Source organism: Halichoeres trimaculatus, unplaced genomic scaffold (assembly GCF_033239565.1).
Source record: "Halichoeres trimaculatus isolate MK-OKI-2021-1 unplaced genomic scaffold, fHalTri1.1 fHalTri1_scaffold_6, whole genome shotgun sequence".
NCBI lineage: Eukaryota > Metazoa > Chordata > Actinopteri > Labriformes > Labridae > Halichoeres > Halichoeres trimaculatus.
Window position 1 is genome coordinate 9,167,950 of NW_027437184.1, and position 26,944 is coordinate 9,194,893.

The following is a 26,944-nucleotide window of genomic DNA, read 5'->3' on the forward strand; positions in this document are numbered from 1 at the left end:
GCATCCAAGTCTAGGTTGACTTTTATCACTTAGTTAACCCTTTTTTCTTCTTCTTTTAAATCAGTGATCTTCATTATTTTTTTTTTTTTTTGGTATGTCTAGATATCAACAGTTTTCCAGGGCTACAAGGTAACTTTGTTCCAGTTTCCTTTCTTTATTGATAGTTTACTCCTGAATCCTTCACAATTTGAATATTCCAATGCCAGCTGTTGAAATACCATGTGTTTAAATCTGCTGTTCAGCAAATGTGTCCACGAGGTTGCCAGAAGTCATATCCAAGCCAAAAAAAAACATTGTTTTTAGAGTAGAAATTAACAGATTTACAGCCTGGTACAAAAACCGTCTCCCATCTGAATCACTAATTTCACTCTCAGCACAGTATATGGGCAAAACTCGGCCGTGGAGAAAACATTAAGATATCTGACAGGCACTCTATAGCTGTTAGTGTGGGGACTCAAACCCCACCCCACTTTTGATGTAGCTGCGCCAGGCAATTTGCTTCAAACTTCTGTTTCAGAAACAGACAGATGACATTGTAGAGACTATGTCCACAGTTTTTTACAGACTACTTGCAAACGATAAAGTATCAACACTCAGGTTTTGACAAAAGTTAAAGGACTTAAGAAAACCAAAATATTCATTTTTAACAATCATGCAAAGAAAGACCAGGAGTAAAAATTGGCCACTTATAGGGTTAAAAAACCATCTCAGATTTCTCGGCGGCACCTTGGAAAAACAGTGATTCTATGGGATCACAATAATTGTAACATTAATCATTAGAAATACACAGATTATTACAAACGAATATTTTTATTACTAATAAATTGCCAGACACGAGCTGAGGAGACTCCAAGAGGCCTGAAGTCGGTCCAGAAAACACTAAGCAGACATTAATTTAGAGCAGTTATTTCTAAAACCAGCGGCACTTGAACACAAACTAAAAGAGCATGGAAACTTAACAAAATGTACTTAATTAAAAAAAAAAAAAAAAAAGGGTGATTTAACAGGGAGTCCACAGTTGTGCTTCATATGCTCACTTTTCCCTCTTACATCCCACAAATGTGTTTGCACTTAGATGTTTATGTCCCCATATTATCACAACACCCTGAAAGAAGCTTGCAGACCATTGGTTCAGTTTTCAGGATTATTAACTACTTAAAACTATCACTTAATTTCACATAAACAAGGGAGAATACCAATTGAATCATTTTGGGGGCAGAGTTATGAAGACCATTGTATCTTCCATAATTACATATCACTGGAAAGGCTACGAAACACCAAAATTAACCCTGAAACGTCATCTTTATGCTAACTCAGTCAACATGTCTTCAAACCCAGAACCTGGAAACTCAGAACAAAAAAAGTTACTGAAAACTGTTTATTTGTCAAAAAAGCTTCTTTACAGCGCCAAGATTTTCAACCTGTAAAGCCAGCAAACATGTAAAATACAAGCCTTACAATACATTAGAATCAAAACAGGTACCAAAAAGTACAGTAAAAATTACACTTCCATTGATGGAAATGTGGAAGGGAAGGAAAAAAAAAACACCAACGGGAAAAGTAAAACCTAAAAATGAATAGGATTTAAAAAAAAAAAAAGAAAAGAAAGTTACATTTCAGATGTTTTCTGTACAAATGGTCTTCTGTCATAAAAGAGGTCGAGTCATGCCCAGTGTGTCCGTCCAGCTGTCGGTCCACTGGATCACCAGAGGTCTGAGGAAACAAAGCTACATTAGCTTCACAATTCAGGAAGGTGACTAGCATTAGACAAAAATCTGGAAAGTACCCAATATTTTAGTTTTCTTTAACATTAAGCCTTGAACCTTTGTTTTGCATATGCTCATCAGTAGCTCTGGTCTAAAACATTTCAAGTGTGCAGACAGATTTAAGTCTTTGTGTAAAGTAAAGGTGATAACATGATGGTTCAGTGTTTCATAAAGTCTCACATATTTGAAAAATGGATTATCTCAATCATGTATTGTTCAAGGAGCACAGTAATTGATGTTTTCTTGACTGCTAATTTTTTTTTTTTTTTTTTACAAACTTGGGGTGGAGACAGCTACACAGGTAAGGTGTAGGGTTCAAACAGCTGCACAGATAAGGTGACTAAGTTCTTGTTCAATCTTTTAATAGCAGTATTTTACTAAATGTAGAATCTCAATTAAAATGTTTGTAAAAGTTTTCTTCATCAAGACACAAACCAGAACAAGACCCTGCCAGAACACTGGCATTCTCATTTATCATGTTGGATGCAAAAGAAGTGTAAAATTAACAGAGACATACCTTGCACTACCGTGTGATCATCAGTATGGCTTGTAGCTGGTCTGGTGTGCCCCCCGTCGTGGGGTCTTCCCGTAGCTTGCGTTGCCCTGATCTGAGAGAGACAGGAAGACTGGTCAGACAAGTGCTCACCCAAAAGTAAAACAATTCCAATGGAAGGAGGATCATCTCCAGTTTTTTTTCTTCGGTCTCTTGTTTTGAATAAAGCACAAGAAGTGGGAACTTCTGAAAATAATCACTAGGCAAACTAAGTTTCTGACTCAGTGTAGACCACAATATTTTTGATGCAAATTATTCATAGCATTTCCAACAGGTGCTGAACTATCCACAGCTCCTTTTCTATACAAAATACTGAACTGAAGTCTGAATGGATCGATTATCTCAGCCTTTTCCTGTTATAACTTAACTATTTTGTTCAGCTAAGTCAGAAACAAGAAAGACGAAAACAAACCACCTTCATATTTAAACAAATGTCAGCTAAAAATGTTAAATGATGGCAACCAAAGACAGCTCTTTAGTCAGTTAATTTACTCATTCATTAACTGTTTATCTTTCTTTACAACATGTATAAAAGCTTCAGTCTTATCTGAAAAGTGTGCACTTACTGTAATCATATCCGGGTCCATATCCATAATAACCAGAAGAGTAGTCATAGTTGCCATAGCCGCTATATCCACCATAGCCATACCCCTGGTTACCATATCCCTGGTTCCAGTAGTTCCCATATCCTTGATTCCAGCCCTGGTTCTGACCTGAGAGATGGAGAGTTCACATGGAGGTTTTAATAACCCATGATTTGGTGAACTCATTTTTCCCACCTGAACTTATCTATTTGCCTTACCTCCACGGCCTCTTCCTCCTCGTCCTCCATAACCACCGCCGCCGCGACCGCCTCCATACTGCTGCTGCTGGTACACCTCCTTCGGCTGAGCGATCTTCAGCTCACACTAAAGAGTGGAAGCAATCCTCAATCACACAACTTTTATACAAACAGATCTTTTTAAACCAAATCATATCTGGGCAACTCTGTAAAGCCAATCTGCTCTTATATTAAGATTCAACACTGTCTCACTAATCACTGACTAGACTGGTTTACCACATTTTTCACCAACATGCAGCTGCTTGCTTCTTCAATCTAATAAATGAGGTAACCTGAACACAAATACTTTTACATTACAAGGGGACTTCATTTTCATATCTTCATTTGTGCTCAAAATTTGTTTCTCAAAAATACACCAGTTGTTTGTCCAGGAACAAATGAGTTTCATCATGTAAGAACTTAAAGTGTACAGTGGGCAGTTTACATGGTCGCATTACGACAGTCTTCAGCCTTAACATGTCAGAGTCTTATTGAGTGTGTAGTTACCCTGCCGCCCTGGATACTGTGGAACTTCTTCTCCAGGCACTTCTTGACGCTGGCCTCCTCTTTGTACGTGATGAAGATGAAGCCCCTCCTCTTCTTTGACTTGGGATCGATGGGGAGTTCAATGGTTTCAATCTAGAAAAACAAGAGTAAGAGATTCATTTAGCTGGGAACTTTAAACCCAAAGTGAGTATTATAAGGAGATAAGACTTAAAATTTTTTGAGTCTGTGCTGGTGGTTTACTATTAATTAAACTGACCTCTCCAAAAGCCCCAAAATATTCCCTGATGGTCTCTTCCGTTGCCTCGGGATTCAACCCTCCAACAAAGATCTTTTTGACAGGCTCCTTCTTCATCGCCATCGCCCTCTTGGGGTCGATCGTCCGGCCATCCAACCCGTGTTCCTTCTGTGCCAGCACCTGAAGACAAACATTTTTTTTTTTAAATTAAGCTGCACACACTTAGAATGACTTCTCGTATGCAAGTTGAACATTGAAGCTTTGTGAATATTGTCGTCACAACCCAGTACGGGGCAATGCACTCCGATTTTCTGGAAATATTACTATATTGGAGAAATGCAGTGAACCAAATTCAAGCTACATCCAAGTTTCAGGTTCATACAGAGTGAGGCAAAATATAGTTTAGTCATTAAATCATGTTTGGTAAGCAAATTGGTATCTAAAAACACCCCATTTCACCCTGATCCAAGCACTGAACTTGGCAAGAAAGTACACTTCCATGACCCAATGCCTACATCATCATCATCATCATCAAAAGGGTTTGTACAAAAAGAACAAGATTGAAACTAAGAGGCTTGGCAAAAAAAAAGAAATCACACTTAAAAAAAAACACACCTTGTCCACGCTGGCAGAGTCCTTGAAGAGAACAAAGCCAAAGCCTCTGGATCGTCCTGTGCTCTGGTCCATCTTGATAGTACAGTCCAATACCTCCCCAAACTTACTGAAGTAGTCCTTCAGGTCTTTTTTACTCGTGTCCCAGCTAAGGCCGCCCACAAACATTTTTCTGCAAACAAAGGGAGACAAATCAAGTTAATTCTTTTTTTCTCACTTTGTTGATACCAAAAGATCTACACCCCTGTGTTTTGGGGTCAGCTGGAGCATCTCCATTACATCTTGATGTAAACAACACCCACCCAGCATCTTCCTCTCCTTTGCTGGCATCGATCTTTCCTCCATCCGTGCCATTGTCAGTGCCTTCCTGGCTTTCATCTCCAGCCATCAGCTCCTGCTCCAGCTCCAGCTCCTGCTCTGCTCCGTTCTGGTCCTCCTCTCCCTCATTTCCATTCTGGTCCGATGTTTCCATTAAGAGTGTCTCAGCATCTGCCATTCTGACGGTGGGGTTTTAAGAGTCTGCAACAAAACAGGAGTTTGGATAAGTCTGGAGAAGGACTACTATGCTGTTTTGTAGAGCAGGATTCCTATTTCCTTTGGTCAAATTTGTATCCATGATTTCCTCTTTTTTTATTAAATCTTCCTACTTTTCATACAAATTTAAACTGTGCTGAAGCCGTATGATTACAGTAGCTGTTTGTTCCTCCAGAGCCAGGGATTTATTTTTGGTTCACAGCTTTTGTAGTTATGCGATGAAGTACCAAAATTGAATACTAACTAAAGTATGAACACAAATAAGCCGCTGTAAATGACTGAAACCACCATGTTAATTCCTAAATACGAGCCATTCATCCATTCATCGTCGAAACTAGTGGAGGCTAAACAATAACGGTGGCTAGTTTTTAGCTAGCATTTATCGTCCTTCTTATGTAACCTGTAGTCAAACTTGCCACATTCAAATGAAAAACTACCATATTTATCGGGTCATACGATAATATGACCATACAACGACAATAAACATAAAGTACCCCACGAATTGTCATTATGACCCCAATTGCTCGTACAAAGACGCAACGTACCGGTGTTCTGTCCAACAATGCTTCCTATCTTAATGTGCCACCAAGCGACTCTTTGTACGGCTGCGCACGCGCGGAGTCATAGCGGTGAGCGTTTGTTAGCACTGTTGCTATTTTTCTTTTGTCAGTGTAACGAAAACTTCACCATCCCTCTGATGTTTTCAGCTGAGTGTGTATACAGCTTACTTAAAGTGATCCACCACTATGAGACTATCTTATTTAGGGATAAGCAGCGGATACAAAATGGAAACATAGAAGAACAGAACACCTTCCCATGCTAGACTTAGACGTAATTAACAGTCTTTACAATATTTGAACGTTATACAACAGTGCAGGTAAAACTCTTTAAGGGAACAACCAAAAATAACATTATGTCCAAAGAGTACGGCCAATCGATCGCTTCTCGTTACGGTCGCAATTTTAGCCACACCACCGGTGTGATTGTACATGTCCACCTTTCAAGCAGACCGCGCTTTGCTCCGCTTCACGCAGAGAGCAGGCCCAGTTGATACACAGCGCTCTGAATTTGAATGAAAGAAGCCCCTAAACCCAATCAAACCACAAATAAAACATGCCCATATGGGCCAATAAGTTAAATAGAGAAATTTCTCATGGGTTGGATCAACAGACCTTTCTAGCAGAGCACTATAACCGCTTGAACGTGTTTAGCAACACTGTGGCTAACAAGCAACTAGCTGATTTCCTGCGAATATTACACATATTTCGTGAACAACAGAGCGACTTAAACGTTAGACTGATACTTAACTGATAAAGAATTTTAACTCCCTTGACCAAGTACAGGCCCCAACAAAGAAACAAAAGTGGTGTCCTTACTTTAAGAGGGAAAAAACGGAGACGCCGATTCGCTGCTCAAAATGGACACTCTCCAAATTCGCCGCTAACTCGTGGCAGAATATATACGACCGGATGTGACCGAGCGCTTGATGACGTTAGAAAGACAACGCTTCTTATTGGACAAATAAGCTTCTCTTGAAAATGAAGGCAAGTCATGATTGGCGGATTGCCCCAAGAGGAGATGAAAAGCGAAAAAGCGATTTTCTTTATTAGCAGCATACAAACCCCGGCTTTTTAAAGGCACTTTGATGACTTTTCTAGCGATATTCAAATAGTATCACTTTGATATATTCGGCTGTTCCGAATCCACGGTTTTAAATGGTAAAATCAGCGTTGAAAACATTTTTTTCTAAACGCTATTTCACAGTATCCATGGGGGAGCTAGCAAACCCATCTAAAGCAAAGTCCCCATGACAACAATACTGGCCACCACCTGGTCACAAAGGCTAGCAGCGAAGAGCAAGATCTGTTCTCTTTCTTGGGTTTATCAATGGTGGACAGAGCTGGGCTGTCAAAAATGGACAGAAGAAAGGTAAACGAGAGAGTGATAGAGCACAGGCTACCCCACGGGTTTAGCAGTTTGTGATAATTTGCATTCCTACCAGCAGCTACTGCAGTGGTCGGTTCAGACTCCAGAGTTTCAATAAAAGGAAGAGCAAGGGCTGTGAGTAACACCAGAAAGATAGTCTGTTCAATATCCTGAGCTGCAGACTGAGTTTACGAAGTGAAACTTAGCCATTACCTTGTTGCTTTACATCTTGGAAAACGTTTCAAATAAAGTCTTGAACAAAGAAAAGAAGGGTTTAAAAGAAGATCTCCTCCCCAAAACCAGTGCAACCCTTGGCAAGAGTCATGTCTTTATAACAGTAGGTGATGGTGCTCATGAGAAACACAGTCTTTATCCTGAAAAACACAACTGCTTCCAGACAGTTTTCAGTGCACCTTTGACGTTTTTATTTAGTAGACAAATATGAACAAGTGGTTTTAAAGTGGCTTTAAATATGAAAGTGCAGCTGATTGTGTCTGCATGAAATTCACTAATGGGAAAACTTATTTTAAAAAAGGAAAGATATTTTATTTTCTCTTTCATTCACATAGTTTGTACATTTACTTAAATACTTGTTCTTTTTTAAATGATTAAACATAGCATAATAGGTCACTTGTAGCCTGTGGATGTAAATATTAGTGATACTGGAACTGATGGTGCCTACAAACAGAGTTGTGTTCACAAGAAAAGACTGTTTGAATGCCCCCTTTTATGGTATTTAACAAATCCTCTTTCAAATTGTTTTGAAAGCTTTGAATTTACAAGTTGTGATGTGCCTGATTACATACAGAAATAGAAAATTCCATAGAATTTAGTCATTTTTCTTAGTTGATTTGAGATTATAAAAAACTCTGACCATAGAAATATAATTTTAAGTTTTATGTAGTCTCACATCTTTTGTATTTTTATTTTGACTTTGCGTTCATGCTCTAATTCATAGTAAGAACCTCGACTAAAAACTGCATGCATACTTCGCAAATACTGAAAATCTATGCATTTTAAGTCCTGTCTTAGCAAATATACATACAGTTTAAGATACTAGATTTCTGATTACATGAGCTATAAGCTAAAATAATCAAAGTCTAAACAAAGGGTTATATGCAATGAGTAATGATGATGAAAGTTTCCATTCTCTTTTGTGAAAAGACTTTTTTTCGTTTTCTTTCAGTCAGTCTTCGGTAATCTATTTTATGTTTTTGCTAATTCTTTTGGAGGGGCATCTTTTAAAGTTGCATTATAGACAAAGATGTTTAATATTTTCCTTTTGCAAAAAAGACTACACTGAAGTGTCGAAAAGACAATCAACAAAAAATGAAGAAAAGAGGACATGATTTAGATTAAACAGCAGAGCTGATATGGACGCATTTATTTCTTTTCAAAGTCAGTTAAATGTTACTTTATTCACACTTACTTATATTTAAAAAAAACATTTATAAAGAAAGAATTATTTAAAAATTATTCAATATTAGTATACAAGTTTAAAAAGATGCTTAAACAGCATTACTTTAAATCATTAGCACTTTAAACCATTTAATAAACTTCTGAATAGAGTCACTGTTCCCATCCTGAGCATGAACCTGATCTCATTTATAGGGTTCATCCCCTCAGGATCTGGACTTGCTGACCCAGTGATACTTGTCGACACGAGGCCCAGTGAAGGTGAAGGTGGCTCTGTAGGACTTGAAGCCTTTCTGGTTGGGGAACTGGGTGGGAGGTCCTCCAGTTGGAGGAGTGTGAGGTGGGAACGAATCAGCAGCGAAGCCTTTCCGCTTCTCCCTGAGCCAGTTTTGGGGGGCACCAGGGGAGAACTCGCTAAACTGAGGACGAGAAGAGCAGAGGGTTAGAAAACAGACATGCGCATCAAGTTTGTACATCTGTAACTGCTTGAGTCATTAGAAATAAGGAAAAAACAAAGCAGCAAGACAATGTTCATTACACAAGAAGCTGCTCACAGGTATGGGATACATTTATCAAACCTACCCGGTAGACACTGTTGGGGTTGCTGACTGTTGGGATAGTTTTGGGCTCAGGATTTGAGGATGGGATTGGAGCAGAACAGAGCATCACCAAGCTGCTGCTACTGCTGCTACTTATACTGTTGTCCCCATCCTCCTCATCTGAAGAGCTTCCTGACTGGACATCAAGGCTTGCCCGCTCCACAGCATCATGGATACGACGGGAAAACTCACCATCCCCTCGCCGGCAGCTGTCCACTGCTGAGACGCAGAACGCGGTGCCGCGTTCGCCGTACCTTAAAAGAGGATACAGCAACTTTTATTGCAAAATTGTTTTGGATTTCTTAGACAGCTTTGCATGAATGCATGGATAATCCATGACCATGATTTCACAAAATGTTAACTCCTCACCTGCAGGACACCTCTCCTGGGTCGACCCACACAGTCATCTCCAGTGGAAGGCCCAGATCTTCATACCGCACAGCACTTTGCCTGCAAGCCTGCTGCAGCACCAGATCCCTCAGCTGCACACGGTTCATACGCAGACACCTGACACACACAAAAACAATTGCAGACTTAATATCTTTGTGCACTTTAACATCTTCATATATGATAGAATGTTAATGGCAACAAATATCAAAGCCACAGTAAGGATTTGCTGATGCCTCAGAATGAAAATAAAACGATCAGAGATGAGGGTGATTTGTGTATAGTGTTGGAAAATGCTGCTGACAAAACTTTCCAATGAATCAAAGCAAACTTTTTTTTTTTTAAGTTGCATTGTCCATCAAACAAAGGGACCTTATTTTAGGAGCAAAAAAACAACTAACCTTCTTGTCAGTGAGGATTTTGCAGCTCATAGAGAGGCATCTCTCTTAACGTTACTTTGTCATAACCTGCTAACTTTTTGAAGGATTATTAGTCAACACTGATAAAACTATAGAATATCTGAAGCAAAATAAACCTCTACATGCATGAGAAGTGTGCCTTTTGGGCAGGTCAAACTGATTGATTCACAGCAGTTTTTGCAGCAACTTGAATTTCATAGTAAGATATTCCCAAGATAATGCCAGAGATCATTAAATTTAGGTTGTAAAGGCCATTTACCATTGGTCCCTTCTTAAAATAAATAAACTAACTTACAATTTTGTACCACATTAGTCTTATTTATTCAGTGTCACAGCCTGGATATGTTTTGTTCTTTCTGTGTTTTTGTAGCCACCTGTGCTGGAGTATGTTGGAAACTGTACTGACCTGTAGGCCTGGCCCTTGGTTGGCGTGTCTGGGTACCAGTGGTTCTTGTAGTTTTCGAACAGAACTGAGGTGAGCGCAGCAGCAAAGCGGTCTCTGCTTTCGTTGTCCAGACAGCCGTATCTTTTCACCAGCCGAGCCACGAAAAACACAGCAGCAGCAATCTCCTCTTTCATGGCTTAACACACACACACACACACACACACACAAACCAACTGACGTCTGAGCTGAACACTGGATACAGCAAGAACTGTTAAAAACCTCTATGGATAATAAAACATGGGTAGGGGGATCCTACTAATAGAGAAAAACAAAGAAGAACATAAAAAGAGACTAAACTGGACACAACTTAAGCAAACAAATTTGCTTCTGGAGCTCTACAGGGAACTTTGATTTCTAATGCTGCTACACTCAAAAATAACAAAACACAATCTAAAGCTGTGTACAGAGCAGCAGCTTGTTCACGAGTACTTCAAATACTACAATCGTCACTCCCTTCTCAACCACAGTTCAGCTGTGTGACAAGCTCACACACCTGAGGCTGGTTGACCTAATGATTCTGTGTGTGTGTGTGTGTGTGTGTGTGTGTGTGTGTGTGTGTGTGTGTGTGTGTGTGTGTGTGTGTGTGTGTGTGTGTGTGTGTTTGTGGGTTACAAAAAATCCTTTGATAACTTTTAGGGATGCACGATATTGGATTTTTGCCGATATCCGATATGCCGATATATTGAAACCCCTTTTGGCCGATACCGATAATCACAAGTTTGTTTGTTTTTTTCACTGTAAAGAAAGCTAAGTCTATCCTGTACTGGAATTTATATGTTACTCTTACTGTGACGGTCTTATTTGTTTAAGAAACACACATAAAACAAGACAAAAAGAATTTGATTTTACCATAAATATGAAATGTATTATTTTTTCAGCAAGACATTCAGTATTGAAATACAGAAAAATAATTTCTTAAGATCACATGAACTTTAAATGTACAATGCATTTTTAAACATGACCAAGTTGCATTTGATTATTTTAGAGCTACTGTAACAACCTGGTGACAGACACAGAGCTCTGCAGTGCAAATAAATGAAGTGCTACATTTTATTCAAGGAGCTTATTTTTCAGATGGAAAATAATAATAATCCTAACTGAATAGCACCTTATCGGCTGTGCATATCAGCAGAAATTTGCATATCTGCTGATACCAATAAATGCGTTTTTAAGCTTTTATCAGCTGATACCGATAGTGTGCCAATAATATCGTGCATCCCTAATAACTTTTAATCATCGATGTGTCTTGTACACATATGTTAAGTGTGGAGTTGATCTGATGTAAAACCTTGGACTAGTTTGATCAAACGCGCACCCTATAAATAGTAAAAATCTGACATTTTACTTCCTGTTCACAACTCACTACAGTCACAAGAAACGTTTTTGTAGCTCTAGGTATGATATTTATGTACAAAAAATTTCAGGCCTCTATCTAGAGTAGCCAGAGAGGCTGCCGATTTAAGTCACCAGAGGGCGCACTGGAGCAAGTATTGGCATGAAAACACTGGATTCAACATAGGCACATAATTTGGGGTCAAAGCAGCAGAAGACACAAACCAAGACAGAGTAACCCTAAGGGTTCCACCCCAGTTTTCGGGCTCAGGACTTAAATTTGCTAAAGATAAAAATATTCACTAATTCTGTGTCCAAGAAATCTGTGTGAACTGTTACCCATTAAAAAAAGCCAGTCAACTATGTTTGTTTGCTTAACTGCAGTGTTAGTGATACGGGTCAACTTTGGAGAGCGCTAAGTCTGACATAATAATGTTGAATAACTCTACTATGTTCAATAACCCTAACTATAGTATAGATTTATGTTTAAAAAGTTCATCCTTGATGATAGTATCCCTCTGTATATCCACAGAACTGTTAAAAGCGTTATTTTTAAAAATATTGGACAACTACAAAACCCCCAGATACATAGACTAAAAAACTTGCAAGCAATTGTTTCACCAAATGCGTAGTACTTCATTCATGTCTTCCATGACATAACTTTGTCAATAACACAGTTGACAAAATAATAAACTAGATGTTTATTTTGATTTGAATATTTAACAATTTATTGCCACTTACTGAATTTAGCATATATAATGCACAGATTTAATATAAAGCAAAAGGGAAAAAAGCCCAAATTAGTATATTTGAAATGTACCACTATCTATAGAACCACTCGTAAACATTATTTGAGGAAAAGACAAAAATGAGGCTCATTTACTTTAAAATACTTTATTATCGAACTGACCAGTCCAAGTTTTGTAATAATCACAGTAAGAGAACTTTTGTTTTGAACATTCATGTCCTGGTATACATCCACCTTATTTCTTTCTGTAATACACACTAACATACATTCATTAATAAGTGCAAATGTCTCCTCTGTCTGAGCAGCAAGCAAATCCAGCAGAAGAGTCTGGACTGATAATCTTCAAGCGTAAAGATTACTTAAATTAAAAAAAAAATGTTAAAAAGCTTGAAGGAATGAAAAGAAGATTAATATTCATTTGTTAATGTTTGACTCCACATTAAAGCTACAGTTCCTCAAAAATAGAGAGAACACTTGAGTAGTGGTTGTCGTTCATACACGAGCTGTGAAGTTTAAGAGATGATCAACATCTGCTTTATAAATATGAGTTCACAATGGGATGAGAAATAAAATTAAAAAAGGAAATATACCACCCAGGTTTTGTCCTCTAGGAACGTCGGAGGCTGTGACACATGAGTCCACATGACTGACGTTTCGAAGTCTGAGCTGAAATTCTGGTTCTCAAATTTCTGAAGTCATGATAAAATTATACATAATAAAAATAAAATGAATACTCATGCCAAGTAAATACATTTATATTTGTAAACCCCCAAACATTGTTTCCTCATGAGTGTGTCAACCTTCTGTCTGAAATCTTCTACCTTCCATCAAAGGCCACATTTACGCCATTAGAAGATCTTTACTAAACTCAGGCGCCCCCTGCAGGAGGGATAAAAACCCACTAAATCTGAGAGTTTGATAAAGTGCAACAACATTTGTAGTTCATTAAAACTGAGGAGCACGATCAGATGTTCAGTCTGAACCATGTTTTCGATTGAAATTATCAACTGTCGTTGAAGATCAAGGAAAGCTGATCCCACACTTGGCGAAGCATCGGCCTGGGGGCCAGAGGTGGTTACTGGCCCTTCTTTGGCGGGTCGGGGATGCTCTCATTCAGAGGGGTGAGGCTGGTGAGCAGCGTGTGGCGCTCATACTGCTTTGACTGCCTGAATTTAGTGTCTGTGCCGTGGAGACGGTCCAGCACGCCGAAGACCCCGAAACACTGGTTGAACCTGAAACAGATGGATGAAGACAACTTCTTCAGTCAGCGACAGAAATCTCACTTAAAACATTAATGTGAATATGCTGAGGTAGATAAACATTTTGTTTTTCCTCTTGTTATTAATAAGTGTCCAATTCATTTCCCAATCATTCAGGCTGCTACTCGTGCATGAGTAAACAATTTAACATTTGATCTCTTTCAGCACATCTGAATGTGTGAAAGATTTAAAAATGCAGTGGAGGGGTTTACACGTCTGTGTGAACCTGGAAGCTTTGTTGTTGGAAGATTAGGCTTCGATAGGGTCCCAAAGCAAAGGTCCCTGTGCACCAGGTTTCAGTTCCCCACTTTGAAGGGATTTCTCATGCATCTTATGGGAGGTTAGTGACATGGTACCCTTGGGGAAGAAGCTGCTTCAAGTTATGGCCAAGTTGTGACATCAGCAGCAAGGGCGATCGTCACACTAAGGCCATGTCCACATGTAGTCAGGTATTTGGGAAACCGCATATATTTTTTATACGCTTACACCCATCGTCCACACGAATCAGCAGCTTTACGTCACTAAAAATGATGTTTTCTGAAAACTTTGGCCAAAGTGAAGATTTTGGAAAAACCCTGGTTTCATGGTTTCATGTTGATGCCGGTAAACAGAGTTTTCGGTTCTCAAACGACACAGCTGAATGATGGGGGGGTCATTCTGATTGGCTGGCATGGGTTTTACGTCAGGAAAACACTGTCCATTACGGGTTTGGCGAGCTAGGAGCCGCACTCACTGGCAGATTTATGGACAAAAGTATTTTTTAGAGCCAACAAGGGGGGATACTCCTTTTTTAAAATACCTGGCTACGTGTGGACATGGCCTAAAGGGGGCCTTTGAGCTTGCCAATCCAGAGTTCTGAGAGCAGTTGTGAGGTTGTGGTGGATAGGAAGATGTGGACTTTTGTTTTGCCAAAAAAAAGTCCCAAAAAACGCTGGGCAGGTCAGGATAGGAAAACAAAGAACAGCTGACCTAGACTGGGGATACTGTAAGGCGGAAGGAGCACCGTGAAAGTTTCTGGAATCTAACTAACTGGCACATCCTCCGAAGAGGTATCAGTCTGAGTTTCAAGGGTAGGGTCTGGTCTATTTCCTTGACAAAGGTTGCTGAGGTAGTCTGAAAGCTACTCAGCAGGAAGGGGCCAGGTCTGGATGACAGTATATGAATTAAGGGTCCAGCTGAGGGTTGGGGGTCCAGCAAGAATACTGGTTTCCAGGGCTGTTGCTTAAAGTTATCTGGTCCCTGCACCCAGGTTGCTCACACAAGGCTAAGCTTGGGACTGGAGTTAGGGACCACTGTTTTAGCACGACTGCCCCAAAGATAGTGGTCTAACTTCATGATGTTTTTTGGATTTGATTAAAAAAAAAAAGAGTTTTAGCAAATTAACAAAATCAACAATTGTTTTTAAACAACAAAAATACAACTTGACTTAGTCTTGAACATGTATATATTTTTTCTTACATAGACTTTTCAGTCTGAATGTGTTAAAAAAAGAAAACAGTATGCATTGTCCAGTTTATGGGGCTGAGTCCTGTGCAGTTTTGTCTCCCTATCCCCTGATGGAATATGACCCCCAGTAATGAAGTATCTTTTAATGTTAGGTTTCAAATAAAAATTTTTTAAAAAGTTAAAAGGTACAGTGTTTGCTGAATTTTTTTAAATTAAAAAAAGGTTAAGATTTGATGATGACCTGTTGGTCAAATTAAAAATACTTGAGGAAAAGGAAACTGGTAAGCTCACCTGAGGTGGTGGAAGTCGTGGAACTCCGGGGAGGGAAGGAAGGGGAGGTGGTACCCACAGTGGGAGATGGTGGTGCTGAACAGAGCCAGGCAGTACCACATGGAGGTGGTGGAGACATGAGAGCCCAGAATGATCGGGCCCATCACCACAGGCAGCATGTTGGAGATCTAACAGTGAAGAGCAAGATGAACAACTCCAACAACCACCAAGTGGCTCGTGTTCATGTGTGCAAGTGCGTCCTATTTCTCAGTCAATCGTAAGTGCATTACGCTTTGTTCAAACCTTATCTTTATTTTCTGTAAGACCACATCTCAGCAGTATGAGTATAAATCTACCAATGCAGTAAAATGTCTCTGAGATCAAAGTACAAATTTTGATGAACAGAAATAAAAAAAAAACTGACCACGTGCTCCAGAGGATGAGCGTAGGTGGACACAATCCCGATGGGAGCGGTCCACTCGTGGTGCTGTTTGTGGAAATGCTTGTAGAGACTAGGATGGTGGAACAACCTGAAATAAAAGAAAGAAGTATTAAGTAAAAAAAAAATAAAAGTTAAGTTCATACATTTACCACAAGATGGCAGTAATGTGCAGCTTAAGTGAGTGTAACGTTTCATTGTGTCTGTGGGGTTAGATCTACCTGTGCGAATAGTAAAACATGATCTCCTCAAGGATGGAGAAGAAAGCCAGCTCCATCAGGGCCCAGTGGAAGGTGGGCAGCTCAGGACCACAGGGGTTTCCTCTCAGGGTCATCAGGTGGTACACAGCAACCACCATGGGGCCAGAGACGAACACCTGGTTGAACACGACCGTCTTAACTGCTTGTTTAAGCTTAGCTGGATCCACCTGCAGGACAAGGGAGGACACATCTCTTCATTTCATCAAAACAAAAGTCTTCCTGTGGAAAAAAAAGGCCTCCAATGTGTTTGGAGAGATTTTCTGTTGTCTTTTCTTTTTGATTTTAGATTCTTGAACCAAAAGGTTGTTGATATTAATGACCACTTTACATAATTTTAGGTAATTTAGGATGCATGAATGGATTGTATTCTGTTATATAATCGTAACATAATACAACCCATGGAATACAATAATGTCCTTGTTCTAACAGAATTGTATATCTTAAAAAGTCATCGCCTCCTGAGGGAAGCCAATTTTTTTCCGATTTATTTTCCAGAAAGTGTCAGGATTTTTTTTTCTTTTTACTTTTTAAATACATCCACTAAACTCAAATATAAATATACAGCTAAAAAAAAACTCATGCCTTTTAGTGGAAAGTCCATTCTGCACATTCTCTAACACCACAGTTGTAAATAATTAGTCTAAATCTTTTTAAGACTGTTGAATTAATTAATGAATGGATCAATATATGGAGATAATTAATGCGTACGGCTTGCTATCAAAAAATTTGCACTTCCTTTGTTAGTTCGATATTTCATGACCTCCACAGACTGTTTCTCAAACTGTTTTATTGCTCCAAAACTTTATCACTCCCCAGGGATTTTTTAATATGAAGGTTCAAATATTTTTTCTCGGTCAGAGCTGAGATCCTGTTTCTGGGTGAAGGACCAACAGGACAAACTGCAGATTAGACCATCACAGGTGACAAAAGTTGTGTTTTGACTGACGTAAGCTATGAACTGCAATGAAATACCAATGTTATTTCAGCCCTGAAAGGTGATAAACCCAGTGCAGGCCATAAACACACCACACTGACGTCCTTTTAACGTAGGGCCTGTCAGCACGCAAGGCTTCCAGGTTATTGATATAAATCTAAACCTGACCACAGATACTTCTCTTTCATCCATGAACATGGACCTCCTGTGCACTCTGTCCTGTAGTTATCTTTCAAAGATAATCAATAACATGATTAACCTTCCAGCCTTGGTTTTCAGTATTGTCACTGTTTATCTCTGCAGTGTCCATTCGCTCCAGTTTATCAGACACAGAGAGGGGACTTTGGACAGACAGACAGGTGGACACGCCAGATCAGACACAGAGAGCGCCAGCATCCAAGTCTGAGCATGTCTTCATGTGTTTACACATATAAATAACACCAGATATACTCCTGTGTGCTAAATGAGTTACATTTTGAATGTTGTTAGTTGTTTGTATCAGTGGCTGTGAAACAATTATTGGATCTCAAATACTGCCCAGGCTGAGAGGATGTTGATATAAAATTGTTTGGGATTATTTTAGATATTTGTCTTTTCCGGTCTGTTTTTTTTTTTTAATACATTTATATTTCTGTGCTGTATCAGTTTCAGGATATTTAAATGTTTTAAGTTATAGATGTTTGTGTTACAGTATTTTTTTATTGTGGCAGATTGGTGAATCAGTGCCAAATGATTAAAGAACAAAACAAAAACACTTTTCGGGCCTAAAAGTTAAACAGAAATAAAATAAATAAAAGTAGAATGAAAAATGTATATAGAATTACTGACTAGATAATAAAGATAAATACAGACCTAAAGTTGGTTTCTAACAGAATTGCACAATTTATAAGTCAAAAAGGAGTTAAATAAGATTGATAGTGACCATTTGATGTGTAAATAAGCAAATATGCAAGCGCTGAAATTTTCATATACCTGGTTCGTTATTCATAGAGAAAATCCTATATGGCCAGCTCAATTCTTGATGACTCCTTAACCTTCAGGGGTTTTTTTCTTCCTCATATTTGTAGTTTTTACGTCAACCTTTCATGGTTGATTCTTGTGCCATGTTTTTTATGCGTCAAAGCACTTTGTTTTTAAAGGTGCCATATAAATAAAGTTTATTATTATAATTATATTGTTATATAATGTAAAAGTAAAATACTGGCAACCCTGCTTCCAATATTTTACTGTTATTTCAAAGCAAAGTCATTTTGTTGTGATGAAATTTTGTAACTGTGAGTGAGGAGAGGACTCAGTGGTTACAAAACCTCACTGTACATTGATTTGTCACACTGAAGGGGGCATAGGCTGTCTGTGCTCCACATGGCACAGACTGCCTGTCTGAGTACCCACGTCCCCAATGAGCCTACAGTGTGGTTAATGTTTTATATGTTGATAAATGAGATGTGTTAAATGAAGAGTAAAAAGGAGCTTTTCTTTTTTTTTTTTGAGACAACTTTTAGCTATGACTATTTGGACAGCATTTTAATTGGAGCACAGACAGAGGGTCCATGCAGTGTTACATATCAATGTATATAATGTGTATCAGGGTCTTACATACACTGCATTCCCTCCTCACTCACGGTTACAAAACACAGTCATAACTGTGTTTTTTTTCACATCCATATAATGTAGTCCAATATCCAGTATTACACTTAAAAAAAGTAATTACAGCACATGCACTGTAAAATAATACAAAAAAATACTGTCCATACCTGCTGCCACTATTTTAGAGTGAAAATGTTAGTGTTCTTGTATTAGTTATATGTAAAAACACAAAAATGTATCTGTCATCTTGAAATTAAAAATTACCCACAAGAGCTGTAAATTCTACTCTTATATAAAGAATGGAGTGATATGTATTTAGTGGGGAGGGATTAAGGGTTTATATTTGTCCCTGATTAAAACACCATAAAATGTCTTTACTCTGATGACATAGTCAGTGATTACACAACACTGGCTGTAACGAGGGGCCATAAAGTGATGGATGAAGTAACATTATTGTTTGAAGGAGCAGAGGTCGCCCTGTGCTGAAGTTTCCCCTGCAGCAGTAGAGACGCTGGTGGTGGTGGTAATACTGGTATTGTATTTTAAATGAAAAAGTCTGGAGTATCAAAAATACATTTGTTTATGAAAGAAAAAAAAATATGTGTAATCGATCCAAAAAAGCACAAACCGGGTTATTTTTGTCCATCTGGATGCGGTATCGGGTGATGAAGGAGGGTTTCCCGGTGGTGTCCACCAGCATCAGCAGACCACTCATCACCCAGAGTGTGAGAGTGGGGAGCAACATGGTCCCTGTGGAGGAAGAATCAGGCATTAAGTAGGGGATGAGTGTTAAAATGTTCCTTGATTTGAGGTAGTATATCTTTCTTAGGCTTTTTTTCTAAATTCTTCAGACAGGGTATAAGCACAGTGACTGAAATACTTTTCGAGCAACTTAAAAATAACTCCAGACAAAAGCTTGCGTCATGGTAGATTTAAAAGGAAATACTAAAACAAACTTGCAGACAATTTCGAGAAAGTACCCCCTTTAATTTCATGTCTTTAAAGCTCATTTGAGAAACTTTATGTCTGTTTTGATTTGACTTCTGTCCTTTTTCTGTCTGAGAGTTAAGCTCCGGTGTCCACCATCACTACAAAATCAATCACAGAAATTGTTTTCAGCAGAGAAAAACACAGATCTCTTTTCTCACTAATAAACTGCATCATCCAGCTCAGTGTTGTCATAGATACACTGACATGATGTAAATCAATACAGTCATGCCAGGCCCAATCAAGAAATGAGAAATGGCATTTAGGAACAACCAATAATGGCATTGATAATCTCATTCTCAAGTGTGGATTACAATCAGGCATCTATTTAGGAGTGAGACTTTTTTCAAGATCACGTAGAAAGTCCTCACACTTTAATCACAATCATATTTGTTTTTTTAACAGATACACCGGCGTAACCTTCAGTGTCATCTGACAGGAGCTTTAAACTCCAAATCGATTTCTTCACTTGCAATTTAATGTTGATAAAAGAGATATGAAACATGATTACACCGTGAATTAATCTTTATTGCGCTATGCTGTGACTTGATGCATAAATACATAACCACTTTGGAGAAAAGCCCAACCTGGTACCAACCCTGTCTTATCCTATATTTTTGATTGGCCCTATCAGTTTTATCCGGCAGTAAAAGAAAACAACCTGCAGTGATTAAATCTCATAGAGAAAACCTTTGGATGTTTAAAGCAGGAAAATAACAACGACAACAACATGACAGCTGCATCATAAAAGCAGGAGAGTCGACACCAGAGAGAACCAACAACTATGACCACTATGTAAACCTGATATGTTCTCTTATAAAGCTGCTCCTCACGCTGAAAACAAACCCAAGCCTCTTTCTTGGAGCAGATAAAGTCTCATTTTAAGCTTCATTAAAATTGTGCTATTTTGAATTATTTTCTCACCGTAATAATCAGTTTCTGAACCTTTTAAATCAGACAGGAAGTCATGGTTCCATAGCCTCAGTAAATAGATCAATGCAGTCACTTATCTCTAAGTATTACACAACACAAACACAAAGCAGGTCGTTCATGTAGAAAACAGATCGTTGAGTTTGATTTGGCCTGACATAGACAGCTTTTGCTGTAAAATGTTCACCTGAAGAAAACTTTTTTCATAAGGAACAAACAAGTTGTTTCTTGTTACCCATGTAGAACAGAGCTTCATCGTGGCCATCAAACATCACGTACAACTTCGTCCACAAGTTCTGCCAGAAATCTCCCGAAGCGCCCCAAAATTTCTGGAGATGCCTGAAGGAAAGAACAATGGCTTATCAATCTGGTAAGATTAAAGATTTCGACAAAGTTAGGACACATTTTCATAATTATTATGAATCTTTTTTTACTTGGGAGCTCATCCTAAACTTGTTTTAACAACATTAAGTACATGTTGGTGTGCCAGCTTGGAAATCGTTAAGAAGAAATCACTGACATGCAGAAGTTTCAAGCTCTGACATCAGAGTCTGATCGGTTTCATGAGTTTTTCAGTCACCACACCAACGCCTTGACAAAAAACAATCAGGTATCCACCCAGCATGGCCTCAGTCATGCGCTTGAGATCACTTCACAGATATTCAGCCACATCCTCACAAAGTAAACACGCACATCTAAACACGCAAAGGTCCTGATGAAGACCTATTGACACCCAAACTACATACCTTAGCGTGTCGCGTCATGCCTATTAAGTCTAATTTTATGTTATGTCACACCTTTACTCTACTCTGCTTGTTGCTTCATGTGGTGCAAACTTATGTCACACTTTGTTTTGTTTGATTCTGTATCACTGGTCACATTTTTCTGAGCTCTCCAACACAAAATATCATGTGAGATCTAGTTTGATTCAAGAAAATCTCGAAAACCAGACCCTACACGACTTTGATTTCACCCTGATCAGGCCTGCTCTGTTTTTACTGTATTTATTGCCCCTGATCTTGGATGCTGTCCAGTCCTGTAGTTTATCTCAGGGTTCATCTGAGGACAAGACCTTGCTTTGTTGCATAGTGATGTGTACCTTGTAAAGGAAACCTACCATGTCAGCGAGTTTCCAAACGCAGCCAAGAATAAGATTCCAGATCCGATAACAACGGCAGCTTTCTTCACAGAGTCCCACAGTCCTCCAGGGCCATCCTGGGAAAAAAATAAAACATAACAGAAACTGTGAATGAAGCTCTTGGTTTCTCTGAAGATGCTTTGCAGTCTCATGATTGACCTTTCCCACAGAAACAGCTCCTGGAGCAGCAATGTGTTAAAAACAGCAGAGAGACTGTGGGTGTATTTCCAAGAGGACAAAGGAACTCTTTGGTTCATGAAATTTATTCGCAATGAATTTCATTTAGAGAGGAATAATGCATTTTGAACCACGAAGCTGCAGAAAAAAAAGCTGGGTTATATAATTTAGTAATAAAAACCAAATATCGTGTGAGATAACAAATCAGGGTTGGCTGTGTTTTGGATTGATTTTTCACTTTCTTAGGGGTCATTTTTAGCAGCCCAAAATAGAAACCCAAAGAGCAAGTGTCAACAAAAAAATAATATATGATTGAGAGGTAGACTGGTGGCAAAGCACAAATTATTGATGTATTTTTTGAAAAAGACAATGTTGGCAAGAGATACAAGGTTAGAGGGATTTTTTAAAAGAAGGAGTACCATGCTCAATTTTCAGGTTTTTATTGCCTCTGATAGATTTACATGATTTCCAGCTTTGTCTCTGAAATTTTCGGTGACCTATTGGAGCAAGATGCTCAGAGCTGCTTATAGTCCCATCTAGGAATTACTCCCACACTCTTTAACCTGACAGCTTCTCTACATTAAGTGTCAGTATCCAACTTTTAAACACAATAATTATCTCTGAAAGTATTAAAGAGCATGATATTACCTCTTAAAACAAAAATATTTGCTTATTACAGATTCTTACTTGTGAAGACATTATTACTATTTACTTTTTTGATGGAAAAATCTTTGATTTTTCGAATTTTTTTGGACTTTTTTTCTTGAACGTTTTTCAGCTAACTGGCACTGTATTGAAGGGGCACTGGTTTGGCTAATCAGCACCACACAGCTCCATCTATTCTCCCTTTTTGACTAAACTAAAAAGCAAAAAGTAATGATGGATGGATCAGTACAAAAAGAAATTAAGTAATCAATATAGCTGGCTCAGAGTCAGAGCACCTCACATCAGCACATCTTGTGCTGAAATGACTGGTTTTTAACACAGAGCAGGAATATCAAACATGTAAATACAGCTACTGAATGAAAAAAAATGTAGGGATAGGTACCTGGCAATCGGTTTAAATACCCAACTGTATTAATTTTTGGTACTTTTTTGTGTGTTTACGTGGAATTACATATAAATTGTTTAATAATAAAAACTCAAAGTTTTTTTTTTATTTTAACATATCTGTTTCTCAATATATAAACTTACAATGCTGTGTTTAGGTCCAGCATGGAAAATCGCCTACTCTTCACAAGGATATGTTTAGGTACCTAAAAATGGTATTGTTTGATTTTCTCAGGGCTGCAGACCGAATTGGAAAATGGTCGGTACCCATAAAAGTACCTAATTGGGTACCCATCCCTACCAAAATGTGTTTTTTTTTTTTTCTGAAATACAGAGATATTCCTATTTACCCTGTGCAAACAAAGCTGAAAAGACATTAAAGTTAAGTCAGATTAAGGTTTTTATTGCACACCACCAAGGAAAATGTGAATTGGTATAACTTTAAGTGATACAAAAGATGATTTTAAATCTTAAAACATGTCATCTCCTTTACTGAATCATAAAAAGAACAAAGGTCAGCAAGCAAAGTCCAGTTCATTTGGGGGAAGCTAAATCTGAACCATCCACACTGAGAGAAAACTGGATCAGATCGCTCAGCAGGAATTAAGTCCAGGGATTGATGTCACAGTCACCAAACCTCCTAAAAATGCCAGATTTTACCCTGGCTGACCTTTCACAGCGCCATGGCAGCAGAGAGAACAATGTGGCACAAATGTCATGCTGCCTCCAGGATAAAGCCACGAATCTTTCTGCAAAGATATTTATTACAGTGAGCTCTAGTTTTATTTTTTCCTCCTGACATATCAACCCAACGGTTACCCTGCAAACAACCAAACCAACCTACATCTACAGAGTTTCGTTGCATGCCTAATCTATTAATGTCATACCTCTTTTGTTTTCTGCAGGTCTCTATAAAAATTGTGATAGGGTAAAAAAAAAATGCAACCCATCAAGTCAGACAAGCCCAACCCAGGGTTTAACACGGCAAACGGGACACCTCTCACAAAGAGCCAAACAGGGATGAAGACGTCAGGTTAAACAGCGTCTGAGAGAAAGGCTTGGCTTTTGTCACATCAGCTTTACATGATGACAAGTGTTAAAAGACAAAACACGCCTTTTTTAAAATTCTTCACAGGCAAACAAGAACCAAACAGTTGAAAATTCAGAGAAGTAAGACTCTTAGAAATGCAGCGTGCAGTACTTAACTCAACAAAATAGACATGGATGGTTCAAATTATTGTTCTCGTCCTTTAATTTATGTTAATATATCTGGAGCTTCTTCATGTCTAATATCACCTTTGCTTCAGACTCACAACTTTAAGTTAGCCACGCACTAGATGATTTTGTGCCAGATTTAGGGTCCAAATTGCCTTTTCCCAATGACCAAGAGGCCCAATACGCTCCAAGAGCAAAAAGTGCTATCTGATGTGCCACTTGTGGCTAAGTGTAATCCTGGTATGTCACTTTCTTATTGGCATATTTATTCTTTGTTTATCAGTGGAAGGCTGTTTTTTTCAGTTTTCAAACACCAGATGCTGCTCTAAAGAGACATGCCTTCAGCAGACTCTTATATATATATATTGTTTTTATGACAATTATATGTTTAGCAGTCATGAGGACCTTGAGCTGCTTTAAATGCTTTAAAACTGCACATGACTTCATAAGGGGTGGCACTATGCCTTTAACAAAAATGGCTTAAAAAAAGAAAGTAAAGCACTTTGTTCTGAAGTTTTAACTGTGTGAAAATAGAGTTACGTTGATCTGATTTAATGGTATATGCATGTGTGCAGTAGGTGGTGGTTAACATCATAGTTGCTTGCAGTCAAAGATGAAAAAGAAGTAATGGTCGCTTTTAATCTAGTCAGACTGTACACAGTGGCTAGGCTAGGGTAATGCTAACCAAGTTAGGTGATCAACCACAATCAACTGCTCACTGTTGCATAGATAACTAGGGCTTCAGATATCTGTAACTAAGGTCTGAAGAAGCTCAGTCCTGGACCCTGTGGAGGTGGAGGCTGGCTGAACTGGAGAATGATGGACAAGCTGTCATCATCTATTTTCTGATTGACCTTTTTGCACTTTCTTTACACTGTCTTAATTTTGTTTTCTTGATTGCTGCTGTGACTTAAATTTCGTTGTACTTGTTACAATGACAATAAAATTCTATTGTATTCTATTCTATTCTATTCTATTCTATTCTATTCTGTTCTATTCTATTCTGATTCCCAATAAAATAAACCTGATTAGGTCACACCCGAGAGCTAAAGAAAGCAAGAATGACGTCCAAAAGGGTTGTGCAGGTGTTGTTCCGCTGTTGTGTGTTATGTAATCATGGTAATAGCCAACGGTTGTAGAAGTGTTGTGTTCTTACCTGTCGGCTGCTTGCAGTGGCAGCTGCCCTTGTGTCTGTAAACACAGTGAAACATTACACAAGGATTATGTTCATCATTCATTGCTTCTGATTATCATTAGACATCAACATCAACAGGTCTTTTAAGAATCTGCGTACATTGTGTTTTGAGTGTTCAATCACCATCAGCTCTGAAATGACTTTGTTAGTAAGATTTAAAAAGTGAGACACTTTTGGAGAAAGTTGCAAAAATACAAGGGTCTGAAATTGAAAGATTTTCTGTTTTATCTCACAAGCAAGATGATTCCATCCTGCCCTGTTCAAAAACAAAATCCACGTCTTTAATTCATGTATGAAAAGCTTGAATTCATCTTCATCTTTTTGTAAAAAAAAATGTAACTTTTGTTAACTGTTTAAAGTCCTCAAACTTAACATTTTCATGGTTAGAGTGCTGTGAAGCCTCGTGCAAATTTTACAGCTGGAGGATTATTTCTAATCCTATAATACTCCATGCTTCCATCGTGAGCACTTTTTCAGTCAAATTCTTGGGGATAAAAACCTGACCTACATCTACAGAGTCTCTGACTTTGCAGTTTGACTAAGAAAAGACAGTTTTAAAGACAGACAAACACAATTAATGTAAGGAACAAAATGATATAAAAGTCCTCCTGCACTTTCACAGTTTTTTCCCTCTGGATTTTAATTTAGGAGTTATTCACTTGACATTTTAGAGCTGTATTTGTCATTGATCAGCTCAAGGAGGTTTGTCTGAAGTCCTAAAATCAGAGGTTTTACATTTGAGTTGTACATCTCTATGGACAAAAGCTTCTGCTGAATGAAATTTTAGAATTGTAGAGTAGATATTAAAGACATTACAGACAGTTTTTGTGCACATACCTGACAAATATTTACACAAAGGTCCAAAGAGAAAACTTAAAAGAGGCTTACAAACCTTGAACTTCGACCTTTTTGATTGATTTTGGAGATGAACCATGACCTAAAGCCTTTTTGGAAGTGTCCCTTTAATCCGTTTTTTTTAAAATAACCAATTAAGTAACATAAAAAGGAGATTATGGATGATATCTCAAAACATCTTTCACCAAAATTTAAGAGTGTGCTATAGTGGGATATATTATTTTGCAAACTGCAAGCTGTAGCACCAAAAAGCAGAGTATATTAAGGAAATATTTCCATTAGCCTACTTTTAATGTAACAACACTGACTTTTTGAATATATGTATATAAATGTTCACAAAGGCAAAAAATAGGCTGTCTCAATTTGATATTTATAACTTTCTTAAGGAAAGTATGTTAACTAAATTAAAGAGTAAAATAATACATTTTTCTCTCTTCCGCAGTTATATCATTGGCTTCATGGTTTTGCCTCCAGGAGCTTTTCTAATAGTTTATCTTCAATAACTTATCATCTCGCATTACGCCACATTGTTTTCCTCCAGTGAACACATCACCTGTCCAAATGCCGATTGTTTGATTTTTAAGCTATCTCTTCAGTAAAAAAAGGCAAAAATTTTAAACTACGGACGTAAAGCGTCAGAAAATTTCCCCATGGACATGTGTACGGTCAGATAAACCACTGACTTACCGCTAACTCTTGTTTCCACCGTCATCTTCTCACGGATTTCTCTTCTTTCTCTCGCTCTCCAAACCACCGTGTATTTACAACAGGGAACGACTCCTGATTGGCTGCTTTCTGGTCAGCTGACTCAGGATGTTCTCTGTCTTGAGGATGTTGTTTACTCGTGTGGTCCTCGTGTATGCAGGTGAAGGTTGAAACTCAGCGTGAGGATGGTCGCTGTGG

General features: G+C 38.4%; 3 protein-coding genes across 4 annotated transcripts; all 3 read right to left on the reverse strand.

Annotated features, from left to right (window-relative positions):
• Positions 1–813: 813 nt before the first annotated feature.
• On the reverse strand, positions 814–6,527 carry LOC141792040 (heterogeneous nuclear ribonucleoprotein A/B-like). 2 transcript variants are annotated; one of them, XM_074672798.1, is made up of 9 exons: positions 6,404–6,527; positions 4,796–5,012; positions 4,497–4,665; positions 3,903–4,061; positions 3,647–3,778; positions 3,122–3,227; positions 2,886–3,032; positions 2,298–2,374; positions 814–1,715 (listed from the first exon to the last, which is right to left on the reverse strand). In XM_074672798.1, exons 2-8 carry the CDS (start codon positions 4,987–4,989, stop codon positions 2,304–2,306), a joined length of 978 nt encoding a protein of 325 aa, XP_074528899.1. In that variant the 5' UTR covers positions 4,990–5,012; positions 6,404–6,527; the 3' UTR covers positions 814–1,715; positions 2,298–2,303. The 2 variants fall into 2 exon arrangements, with proteins under 2 accessions (XP_074528899.1, XP_074528898.1); XM_074672797.1 differs by having other exon boundaries at positions 817–1,713; positions 2,284–2,374.
• A 2,048-nt stretch (positions 6,528–8,575) lies between these two features.
• On the reverse strand, positions 8,576–10,412 carry btg4 (B-cell translocation gene 4). The gene is made up of 4 exons (XM_074672409.1): positions 10,181–10,412; positions 9,338–9,475; positions 8,952–9,222; positions 8,576–8,788 (listed from the first exon to the last, which is right to left on the reverse strand). The coding sequence occupies exons 1-4, from the start codon at positions 10,351–10,353 to the stop codon at positions 8,576–8,578; spliced, it is 795 nt and encodes a 264-aa protein (XP_074528510.1). The 5' UTR covers positions 10,354–10,412.
• Positions 10,413–12,486: 2,074 nt separating this feature from the next.
• faxdc2 (fatty acid hydroxylase domain containing 2) lies at positions 12,487–26,807 on the reverse strand. The gene is made up of 9 exons (XM_074672506.1): positions 26,729–26,807; positions 25,148–25,182; positions 21,529–21,626; positions 20,647–20,750; positions 19,123–19,244; positions 15,935–16,140; positions 15,699–15,804; positions 15,296–15,462; positions 12,487–13,531 (listed from the first exon to the last, which is right to left on the reverse strand). Exons 1-9 carry the CDS (start codon positions 26,751–26,753, stop codon positions 13,375–13,377), a joined length of 1,020 nt encoding a protein of 339 aa, XP_074528607.1. The 5' UTR covers positions 26,754–26,807; the 3' UTR covers positions 12,487–13,374.
• Between the last annotated feature and the right edge of the window lie 137 nt (positions 26,808–26,944).

Excerpts from the sequence above, each read along its gene's own strand:
- btg4 (XM_074672409.1), bottom strand. The coding sequence starts at position 10,353 with ATGAAAGAGGAGATTGCTGCTGCTGTGTTTTTCGTGGCTCGGCTGGTG. Across the intron at positions 9,476-10,180 it reads ACCAAGGGCCAGGCCTACAG|GTGTCTGCGTATGAACCGTG; the intron begins GTCAGTACAGTT and ends TGTGTGTGTCAG. Across the intron at positions 8,789-8,951 it reads ACCCCAACAGTGTCTACCGG|TTTAGCGAGTTCTCCCCTGG; the intron begins GTAGGTTTGATA and ends TCTCGTCCTCAG.
- faxdc2 (XM_074672506.1), bottom strand. The coding sequence starts at position 26,753 with ATGACGGTGGAAACAAGAGTTAGCG. Across the intron at positions 19,245-20,646 it reads TGAAGCTCTGTTCTACATGG|GGACCATGTTGCTCCCCACT; the intron begins GTAACAAGAAAC and ends CTTCCTCCACAG. Across the intron at positions 13,532-15,295 it reads CACGACTTCCACCACCTCAG|GTTCAACCAGTGTTTCGGGG; the intron begins GTGAGCTTACCA and ends CATCTGTTTCAG.
- LOC141792040 (XM_074672798.1), bottom strand. The coding sequence starts at position 4,989 with ATGGCAGATGCTGAGACACTCTTAATGGAAACATCGGACCAGAATGGA. Across the intron at positions 3,228-3,646 it reads ACAGTATCCAGGGCGGCAGG|TGTGAGCTGAAGATCGCTCA; the intron begins GTAACTACACAC and ends TCCACTCTTTAG. Across the intron at positions 3,033-3,121 it reads AGGAGGAAGAGGCCGTGGAG|GTCAGAACCAGGGCTGGAAT; the intron begins GTAAGGCAAATA and ends TCCATCTCTCAG.